This window comes from Quercus lobata, chromosome 5 (genome assembly GCF_001633185.2).
Source record: "Quercus lobata isolate SW786 chromosome 5, ValleyOak3.0 Primary Assembly, whole genome shotgun sequence".
NCBI lineage: Eukaryota > Viridiplantae > Streptophyta > Magnoliopsida > Fagales > Fagaceae > Quercus > Quercus lobata.
Window position 1 is genome coordinate 28,978,010 of NC_044908.1, and position 11,300 is coordinate 28,989,309.

General features: G+C 34.0%; 1 protein-coding gene across 8 annotated transcripts; it reads left to right on the top strand.

Annotated features, from left to right (window-relative positions):
- Positions 1 to 2,173: 2,173 nt before the first annotated feature.
- On the top strand, positions 2,174 to 10,736 carry LOC115991800 (serine/threonine-protein kinase TOR-like). Of its 8 annotated transcripts, none has more exons than XR_004092338.1 (9): positions 2,183 to 3,630; positions 3,733 to 3,908; positions 4,054 to 4,170; positions 4,317 to 4,415; positions 4,507 to 4,602; positions 5,314 to 5,465; positions 8,362 to 8,700; positions 8,768 to 8,860; positions 9,669 to 10,736. XR_004092338.1 is itself a non-coding variant. In XM_031115728.1 (6 exons), exons 3-6 carry the CDS (start codon positions 4,329 to 4,331, stop codon positions 8,378 to 8,380), a joined length of 354 nt encoding a protein of 117 aa, XP_030971588.1. In that variant the 5' UTR covers positions 2,174 to 3,908; positions 4,054 to 4,170; positions 4,314 to 4,328; the 3' UTR covers positions 8,381 to 8,549. The 8 variants fall into 8 exon arrangements, 3 of the variants coding, with proteins under 3 accessions (XP_030971588.1, XP_030971587.1, XP_030971589.1); XR_004092339.1 differs by having other exon boundaries at positions 3,741 to 3,908; XR_004092337.1 differs by having other exon boundaries at positions 2,184 to 3,908; positions 4,314 to 4,374.
- The last annotated feature ends 564 nt before the right edge of the window (positions 10,737 to 11,300 follow it).

Below are 11,300 nucleotides of genomic sequence, written 5' to 3' on the forward strand. Positions count from 1 at the left end.
TTATTTTTACCAAGATTTTTTACCACCGCTATTATTCTTAATAACACTTTTTTCCAATGATCTTTCTCTTTCTTAATTTGTTCTTGGACATTTTTATCAATTGTTTTATTCTTCAATAATCTTAGTTCTAAATCAATCCAAGTATTCATATTAGTAATATGCTCATTAGTTGTTTCGTGATTTTTAAGAATAGAACTAATATTTTTCCAATCCTTAGTTCCTCCATTAGCTACTTGATTTGTATTAGATTTTGAATTAAACAACTTGCAACAAAAACAAAATACTTTATCTAGGTCTTTCGAATACACTAACCATTTTCTATCATGTTTCTCTCCATTTGGTAATTTTCGAATATAATGCGTAGTAGAAAAATGTCTAGAGTTCTTACCTATAGGAAAGTTTAGATCATCAACTCTTATTGGACTATTTTCTACTAACAAATCTCTTAATTTTATATCAATAGTTTTCCATTGACTTGGATCAAAAATATTTGTAGGAATATAAGTAGGTTGATCATTAATATTTTCACTCTCCTCTAAATTATTTTGAGCTTCATTATCAAGAATGGTGACATTACATGTTTGAACATTATCATGACCACCTTTATTATTATCATTTTGTTGTATATTTTCATTATCTTCTAACTCTTTTTGATGAATTTCTTCTTCATTTATGAAACTTTCACTCAAATTTTCTGCAAGATTTTGTTTTTTACTAGTAATAAATTTGTCCATAGCTCCTTTTTGAGATTCAATTAGTTCTTCTCTTTGTCTTTTCTTTTTTAGTTTTTCATATCCGGATGGATATTTTCTAGTAGACATTTGTAATTAAAAAATATTTACGAATAAATGAAATACAATCTATAATAATAAAAAAAATTACAATTTAACTAGAATAATATAAATTTAACGTATAAAACAATAGAACTTGGTTTATAAAAAGCACAATTGTAGCTTTACTTAATATGATCACTTTACACTTTAAACCTGCACAAAAAAAATTAAAATTAATATTAATACAAAATAAATTATTCTAAATTTATAATTTTGTTATCAATACTCTTCACTAACAAAATTTGTAGAACTCAACTTGATTCACTCATTCACTAATACTAAAAGTTCATCACGGCATCACACTAAAAAAATCTGATTTCTTAAAAAAAAAAAAATCAAAAATCAAAAATCAAAAAGCAAAAGGCAAAACGTGTAAGGCTTTCTCTAGAAGCCACAGCCACTGAAGCTCTTTTTCACTTTTTGTAAAGTGAAATCAAGGGTCCAGATGATGCTTCTAGAGATATCTTAAGGAGTTGAGGGTCCGGATCATCCTTCTAGAGAAATCTATTTCTTTTTTTCACTTTTTGTAAAGGCAAATCCTTTAGTCTTTGTGTTTGTTCTCTTGCCGCAACTGCTTGTGCTCTTTACTCAGTAGCAATGAGCAATAGCAGAGCTGAACAAACTCCTCTTCAACCAAAAAAAAAAAAAAAAAAAACCCAGCAAACTATGAAGAAGACGAAAGAGGCAAAGGAGGAGAAAACAAAAAATGAACCTGAAATGAAGATCTGTGAACACATCAAGTCTGTTGCCAACACCAATTGATGAGTAAGTCAACAAAAAAAAAGAGTGTTTTTTGTTTTTTTGAATCAAGATGGAGACTGGAGAGAGTCAGAGAGTGGGCGATTTTTTTCTTCTTTCTGCCTTTTGTAATATTTTCTTCTATAAGCTAAAGATTATTGCTTTTTGTAATCTTTTCTTCTGCAAGTTAAAGATTTGATGATGGGATTTCATGTCACTTCAATGTAAGTAACGGGCAATTTTTTTTTTTTTTCAAGATGAGAAACGGGTGTTTTGTGATCTTTTCTTCTGCAAACTAAAGATACGGTGATTGCATTCATGTCACTTCAGTGAGAAACGGCCCCCCTTTTTTTTTTTTTTTTTTTCTCCTCAAATGAGAAACGGGCCTCTTTTCTTCTGCAACCTAAAGATATGGTGACTTAAATGTGAGAAACATTTTTTTTTTTTTTTTTTCTTCTTCAAATGAGAACACAATATTATATACTATGTTTTTTTTTTTTTTTTTTTTTTCATCAAATGAGAACACAATATTATGTACTATATTATTACTACTTGGAGGCCTCTTACAAGTGGGGGCCTTAGGTGGCCGTCTAAGACGCCTAGAGGTTCAGCCGGCCCTGGGTGCTGATACCATTTCCATGCAACCCTACGTGTTGAAGCCTCAGTTTATATCTTTTTGTCCTTTTTTTCGTTTCCCAAACACACATCCCCTTTGAAAATCCGTTGTCCTTTATCACTCTGTTCTCTATCTTTTGTCATTGCTCTCTTTATTTCTTACCCTTGAGCCTACAGCTGTCTCTTTCACCTGTGTCTTGGCCTGTAGCTGGAATTTGGCAGATTTACGTTGATTGTTTGAGTGTGATCATACTTATCAGAAAAAGAGTGAATTCTTTGAGCAGTCATTCCCACAAACAGAACATATTGTCCTGAGCTTAGTGTTTAGAGATGTGGCCCTAGATAGAGCGTAGTGGTGTTAATGGATTGATTTAACTGGTCCCAATTAGTTGGGAGTAGGGTTAGTTGCGTTGGGTAATCCAATTTCAATTGATTTTAGTATAGAATGCCTGTTCTTGCTTTTGATTTCAATCAAGTACTGTGTTTATTTCACATTTTAATATATTTATTTTTGGTTGATGAAATTTCAGTTTTCGATCTTGCTTTGATATAACATGGGGTTTTGTAATAATAATTGGTTATTAGGGGGAACTTGTAGCTTCTGGGGCAAATGTAGGTGGTTACTGGTGGCAGCTCATGGCCAGATTCTAATTTTGGGTAACCTTATGCTTCGTGGTTGCCCTTTGTTGAATCATTTTTTTAATGAAGAATCTATGGGTCACCTGCTGATTTTCTGTCCAGTAGCTCATTCTATGTGGATGTATATGCTTCAATTGTTTAGGATTGATTGGGTTATGCCAGGTTCAACTGCAAACTTATTATTTTGTTGGTATCATTAGTTTGGGAAACATAATTCCAATATTTGGAATTTGGTTCCAGGCTGTTTGATGTGGACTATTTGGACTGAACGTAATTGACATTCTTTTAAGGATACTGAGAAATCTCTAGCTCAGTTGTTAGATTTGTGCCAACGGACTCTCTTTGATTGGTCTCAGTGTTGGGGTTTCTTGGATTGTTCTGCTCTTATGGATTTTCTTTTATCTCTTAGAATAGTTTAATGACTGTTTGTTCCTATTTGTTTCTGTTTGCTCTTTGTTCACTATTGTGAACTCTATGTATTTTTCCTTCTATTCCTTTTTTAATAATATTTTCTTTCTTATCTATCCAAAAAAAAAAAAAAAGTTACCGGTGACAGTTACTGTTTCCATTCCTTTTCTGATAAAACATAAAAGGTTGATAAAATTGGAAATTTTGAAGCTTTCTATCGCAAGTCTTTGCGTATCCAAAAGCTGCAGGAGAAATGGGACTTCAGGTGTTCAGCATTGGAGTTTTACCACCTTTGCTTTGGTTTGTGATCTATTGTTCAAAAGTATCATCTTATTAATTGAGTTGATGACACACTGGTAGAGCAGCTTGTGAAATCTGATAAAACTTGTTAAGAGAGGTGAGTCCCTAGTTAATTGGTGTTGCTTGTGTTGGTGTGATGGGGAATTGGTAGACCATCTTTTACTTCATTGTAAGTTTTCTCATGCTTTATGGAATGAAGTTTTTTAGGTGTTTGGGGTCCAATGGATTTTGCCGAAGACTGTTTTCTCTCTTCTTTTTGCATGGAGGAATTGGTTTGGGAAGCAACTGCCAAATATCTGGAATATAGTTCCAGCTTGTCTTGAGTTGCTTTTCTTGGTGGCTTTACCTCATATATCCCTTTTTTTTTCTTTGTTGGTAAATCCTCCTTTCTCCTATTGTAAAGTAAAGGGCATATTCATATTTCTGGAGGAGAATAATGTGAAATATATATTCTTCCATCCAATCTTGGAACTCCATTTTGTTGCATCTTATAAATATTAAGATGTTACTGTCTTTGCAGGATTTTGATGTCTGAGACTCTATGATTTCTGCTACTGGGAGGTTATCAGTAAAATTCCAGTGTTCTTCCAGCACTTTTTTGCCGTCTCATACAATTGTTGACATATCTGGAACAGAGGTGATTTGAATTTACTTTTGTTATTAATATCTGCCTTAAGTATTCTAGATTCTACTATAAAATAAATCTAGAATGAAGAATTTCTATATTAATATATCTAAGCTATCAAAGTATCGGATGTTGAATTCTCTTTCTTTGTGTAGCAGTGCAGATAGAAAATGCAGAGAAGAAAGTGCAAGCTACTAGACTGTCTAATACGGAAATGTGAGAGACTAATACTTCCATACATTGTTCCAATACACAAGGTTTAATAAGTCATTTAGCTATTATGACATTCATCAAGATCTGTTATTCTTTTTGTATCCAATCTCTTAAGGAACGGATTTTATTGTTCAGGCACTTGTGGCTAGGCTTCTTGAGGGCACCGGGGTCAATGTGAATAATTGCATTATACGCGGAGTTCTTGTAACTGTTGGGGATCTTACTAGAGTGGTGAGCTATGTTCTATTCTTCCTAGATTGTCTGATTACGTGTGTAGTTTGGATGCCTTATTTTATTTGATTTCTACTGGCACATCTTTTCTACACTTTGTTTCATCACAAAACATGCCCTACAAGCTTGACACTGAAGATAATTATTCTTGTACTTTTTTTTATAAGTAATTGAAGAGAGTTTTCAAGAAAAGAAACTTGAGATTCGGAATAGATATTTGATTCCCCTCAATTATCCGTTGATTTCTTAAATTAAATATATCAACTATGTAAGTTTTATGTTTAAATTCATAAAATACGTGATTATGTGAGCTTTTGAGGAATAAAATATAAAAATGTGATTTTTTAATAAATATTTTCAAAAATTAAATTGGTTTGATAGAATTGCAACCATTTTACCAGATCAACCAAGAATTGCTGGTTCAATCTTGTTGAATCTTCATCTGTCAAAACAGTTTAAAGGGTCAACCAGACTGGAAATTGCCTTGATTCTAATCATCTGTATACCTCATTATATTTTTTTTGAGATTTTTTTTGTTCACTGGATCTTAAATTTTTCAAAATTTCATTATGGTATACTGATAGTTATTGTTCATCATGTTTGTTGACGAGTCCTCATGTGTTTGACTATAATTGACGGCATTTTTTTTTTTCTCTCTTTCATTATTATTATTATTAAATTTATATATTGTTGGTTTTTCTTTTTGTATAGGGTGGTTATTTAACGAGACAATACATTCCTGAACATATGCCTTTAATTGTTGAAGCTTTATTGGATGGAGCAGCTATCACAAAACGTGAAGTGGCTGTTGTTACTCTTGGTCAAGTTGTGCAGAGCACTGGGCATGTGACACTTTTCTTAAGGTTCTTTATGATATTTAATTTATTTGAAGATAGTTTTTATCTAGTTGTGAGGCAGTGTTTAATATGGATGGTGTGAAATTGTGGATGTAAGATTTGTTCCATGAGAAGCATCTTGTTGAAATTCATTGCAAAGTGATATTTAGATTTCAATTCATTGGTTATTCATGTTAAATTTGAGCATCTTTTCTTTATCATTTTTGTTACTCTCTTCGATTGATCAGCTCAATTACAATCGTTAATATTTATGCAAATCACATACAAGGGCTTTGGGTGTGTCTACGTATCGCAGATTCATGCAAATAGCATATGAGGGCTTCGGATGTGTCTAGGTAGCACAGAGGGCACTTGGGTGCAGGTTTGTGCCTTGGTGTCATTAATGTCTGACTGTGAAATCCTATGCAAGACACTGTTTAAGACGTGTCTTTGAAGCAAAATCCTATGCAATCTGTTGAAGACATGCTTTCATTGATATTGATATTTCTTTGTGATATAGAAATAAGTCAAGTTCTGATTTTAAATAGTGAGGGGCTCTCGTATTGTCAAGCTCTGATTATTCCCTATCCTCAACTAATGGCAATTTGTTCCCATGGAAGATGGTGTGGCGCTCAAAGGTCCCATCTAGGGTAGCTTTCTTCTCTTGGACTTCTGCTCTAGGGAAGATCTTATCTATAGATAATCTCTGGAATAGAGGTATGTTGATCTTGGATTGGTGCTGCATATGCAAAAAACTGTGGGGAGACTGTGGATCACCTGTTCCTTCATTGTCCTATAGCTTTGGAGTTGTGGACTATGGTGTTTTGTTTATTTGTCCTCCACTGGGTTATACCAATGAAAGTCATTGATATGTTTGCTGCTTGGCAAGGGTCTTTTGGCAAGCATAGAAAATTTTCTTTTTGGCTGGCTGTCCCACATTGCATTATGTGGTGTCTTTAGCAAGAGCGGAATTCCAAAAGTTTCGAGGGATGTGAACAGAGTATCTTAGAAATTAGCCTTTTTTCTCCATAGTTTGTTGGATTAGAGTGCTGCTTTCTATCTCCACCTTGTTTTTCTCTCTTACATTTGTTTGATCATTGTACTTTGAATTGATTGTACTTCTCTCTTAGTACACCGCCAGTGTACTAGGTTTGTTTTATATCCAATAAAATATTTTCATTACTTATAAAAAAAAAAAATAAAAAAAAAAATAGTGAGGGGCTCTCATGGGCAACTCTTTGGAAGTGTAATGGGAATGGGTCACACCATGTAAAATCATTTGGTGCTTTTTTTTGGGGGGGGGGGGTAAGTGAAACATGCACTTTGTACTCATTATCTCACCCTTCATTCTGAACTTTCAGGGGAGGTGATGCTATTTGAGTTGGTGCTCATTGGCTATTTTGTGCTTAAGGTTGCAGGTGGAAGGAAAATTATTTTTTGCATAATGAACTATGTAGGGGAATATCTTCCTAAAATTAATTTCACTTTAAATAGAAGTTAATTTGGAGGTAATCGTAGCTTGTAGCTTAGTTAGTTATTTAATGGCCTATAAGTTTGGTTTTGGCTTGGCTTATGGTGTGGGGATACAATCTTGAAGGATGCCTTTCCAATGTATTGTATAGATAGATAAAGAGGCTTTTGCATGATGTAGTTTTCAACTGGGATATTTCGTTTACTGAACTTGTTAATGATTGGGAGGTGGTGAGTTTGCACTTGTTTCTTGGTATTCTCTACTCCATTATAGTTAATAGGGACGAGGAAGATCAGTTGTGTTGGACCTCTGCTAGGATCTACCATAATTGAAATACTACTCTGTTCAAAGCAAGTCTTTCTCATACTTTTTTGATAATTTCTGATAGGTAATGGTAGTATTTCAATATTCTTCTGAAATCTGGTCTTTCTCATCCCTATTTACTTTGATAGCTAATTCCCACGCATATAAGGTCCATAAAAACAGAAACTTCAGCTATGCTGCTAAAAGCTCGCATCCTTCCAAAGGTTTTTGCATTCCTTTCTCTTCAAATGCTCAACAGGAGAAACAAGGGGATGACCCTTCAGTCTCTGAATTTTTTTCTTTCCAAACAAACCTTTCTACTGAACCAAAACTTCTGAAACATTTTTTTTAATACAGTTTAAGACTTAAGAAATATGTGCGTCAGTGTTTTTTCTCCTTCCTTTTTGATAATATTTTGTTTACTTGTTAAGTATTCTTCGCACTTAATTAAATTCCTCGTTTTGCTCTTTAGTAGACTTTCTTAACTTATTTTTTTAATAAAAGATTTAATAAAAAAAAAAGAAATGGAAAAGAAAAAAGAAGATAAAGGTGCCAAAAAGCAGAAGATTTTCTTCCTCCTTTTCTTAAGCTGAGGTTACATGGTGGACAAGGCTAATTGTTCTTTATCCTTCTATCTATTTTAAGTTACATAGTGGCTGAACTTGCTTGGAAAAAAGTAGACTGAAAACTCTTTAAAATAACCTGGTGGGAGACCCCTTTTTTTTGTGTTTTGGGGGGGGTTTGATATTTACCTTTTTAGGGGGCTTTCGAAAATGAAAACTGACAACTACAATCAAGTTCAAGAACTTGATGACACTTTGGTGAATTCACGCCCCATTTCATCTCTCCTTATATCATTACCTGCTTCCTTGATCATGCAACAAAGTTCATAGCAGAGAAAATTTATGCCATTGTGTGCAAGAGTCATACCATGCTGTGCTTAACAATTGCTACAACTCGAATTTACTCCAATATTGGAGAAATTTTCAATTCATAATTTCATACACTATTGGATTTTTGCAACTGGAATTGATCTGTGTAACTTTAATGATTTAATCTGGATTAATGTTATCACTATGTGATTCTTCTGCTCAAACTGTAATCTACTATATATTTGATTGAGATAACTTGGTCGTATAAATTTGTCAGGTATGTTATAATTCCATAAAATGAGTATCCGCAGCTACTTGAATGGTGAGTTAGCATGGTCTACCAGACAGGAAGCACTGAAGGGATCTACTTACGACTTAGACTTCTGAGTTGTATCCCGTACAACATTTTTTTTGTACAAAGGTTGTTCTTGTTTAGATCCTTGGAATTATGGGTGCTCTGGATCCTCATGTGCATAAAAAAAATCAGCCAAGTTTGCTGGGGTTGCATGGAGATGTAGCCTGTGCTACCAGTGATTCAGGTCATGTTCAGTCCTTGGATGATCTGCCTATGGATCTGTGGCCATCTCTTGCAACACCTGAAGATTATTAACCCACGGTAGTGCATCAACCTGACATATGACTTTGTTTATTTTTGCTTGTTATATTAATTTCTGTGGCTCTAGGTTGCGACCAATTCTCTCATGCGAATACTTTGGGATCCTTCTCTTGCTAGTTACCACCTTAAGGTGGTTGGATCACTTATGTTCACATTTAAGGTATGTGTAGCAAAATGGAGTGGTTTTTTCTTTTTATTTTGTTGTATTTTTCTTTTAATTTTTTGTGTATTTGAGATCCTTTTTTTTTTAACTGCTGTTAATCTCCCCGATGTCGATATAATTATCTTTATTACATTGTTTGTTTTGCAAGATTAGTCAATGGATCTCGATTGTATTATTCTAAAATAAAACCTGTAAACTAATATCCCAATGGATCATGTTGTAACAGTTCTAATCTCAATCAACTGCTGCCAACTTTGGATTGTACCATGCAATACCATGTCAACCCATAACATATTATGATTTTTGGAGACAATCATATGTGGTTGATATGATAACTTTTAGTAATTCAGTTTATATATATTCCCCCCACGCCCAAAAAAAAAAAAATTTATGGAATTTTCGGTGTTGGTGATTGTTTGTGATTTTAGAGTGTCTGAAGAAACTTCAAATAATGTTTAGAATTTAGAGTTTTTTTACAATGAAAAGGAAAAAAAGAGAAAAGTTCTTGTGGCTAGTGCTTTACTTTTGCTATCTTATTGATTTGTATGGACTGTGGCTTTGTTGGACTTTGCCCTGTCATTTAAAAAAAAAAAAAAATTTAAATTCAGGTTGTATGTGCTTTGTTGTGTGTTGTGTTGATAATTAGTTGTAGATGATTGTTCTGCAATGCACTGTTATTGCTTATTTAAAGGAGATTTCTTGCAAATAGCGTAAACTAGTGTAATTTTAACTCATTTAAGAATTGATGAATCGTAGCGATAGACTACTGGTTTGATATTAAGATGCTCACTGTTCTGATGTGCAGTTATGTATTAGCTCTGGAGGTAAAAGCTTGACTTCCAAAATGCCAAGGGATAGAAGAAGGCTTTCCTTGTGTGCAGATTTTAGTGCCCTGAGCATGGAACAAGGTATACCAGAAGAAAAGTTGGGATCAGTCAATGATGTGAAAGAATGTGAAGAAGCTAGATGCCCAATCTGCATGGAGCACCCTCATAATGCTATTCTCTTCGAGTGTACCTCCCATGGGAAGGGCTGCCGGACTTACATTTGCAACACCAACTACTGGCACGCCAGTTATGTAATTCATTTATTCCACATTCCTCAAGGGCACTAGACCCTTGTGAAATCTCGTTGCAAACAAAGGTAGTCTCTCCTCTTTGTTGGGGAGAGATTTATGGATACTTTATAGTAGAGCCTGCTATTAAATTCATGAATTCCAAAGCAAGGAGTTGTTCTTTGAGATGTGTGATTTTATCGGGACCTATTCAGAACTCAGGACGCATTCAAGGTCTGAACACTCTTTCCAGCTATATGAGACAAGACTGGAAAAGGAGAAGGGCGAAGAATGCAGCACTTTCTCAGAACTCTGGAAAGAGAGTAGTGAAGAAAGCACTTTCTCAATAGGCCATAGTGCATTGACCTCTTCCTTGGTTGATTTATGCATGCCCGGTAATTCGGAGGAAAGTAACAACACTTTCATTTTGTCTTCAGATGGTATGATCCCACATTGGAGGCTTTTACCTCAACTTGATTACCCTAGGCTTCCTATTATTAGGCAGGGCAACAATTTGTCATCAGACAGTAACTCCTGTTCTTGGTCATTACAGAATGGTTATCATCATAGACCCCAATTCTAGCTCTCACCAATGCCTGAGCAATTACCATGGAGTGTTCCTAGCTAGTTCCATAGGATTATCTGAAAATGCCCCACTCATGGCAATTGTATATGCAACAGGGTGATTACAATAACCAACGCTGATTACAATTTTGTTGTTAATTTGGCTGTAAGTGTTATTTGGTTATTAATTGGAACTTGTGGTTGTTCTCATTGTTAGCTTTGATATATTAGGTTATGTATCATATTGAAACTAAATTTGTTAGGTTTATTTATTTTGGATTTTGAGACTTATTTTAAATTTTGTTAGTTTTTTGTTTTTATTTTTTATTAAAAACAATTGTTAGTTTAATTTATTTTTGTATTTTGTGGATTAGTTGGAATGAAATTGGTAAATTAAGTCTAATTACAAAAGTGCCCAAATTGACCCATGTGAGTTGGGTTAGATGCTATTAGTGATAAGAAGTTACTTTTTTTTTTTTTTTGAGAACAAATGGATCACTCATTCATTAATATGTAAACGATCATGATGCAAAGCATCTACAGCTACAAATCCTCCACAATATTCCTAGCAAATGATAACCATGTTAAAACGATTGAAATTTGAATGACATTAGATGCTATCTCATTACGTGCATTTCAAGAGGATTTTCCTCCCAACCGTATACTTCTTAAAGGTGCTAAGTACTAACAAAAAAAGAAAAACAATGAAGCACATAAAATCCTAATTGATACTATTGGCAAAGTTGTATAAAAATCAAGCTAGTTCAAAGCAAAACCATGCCTTGGGGCAACTCCCGGTATAATTCTTCGTACATGTGC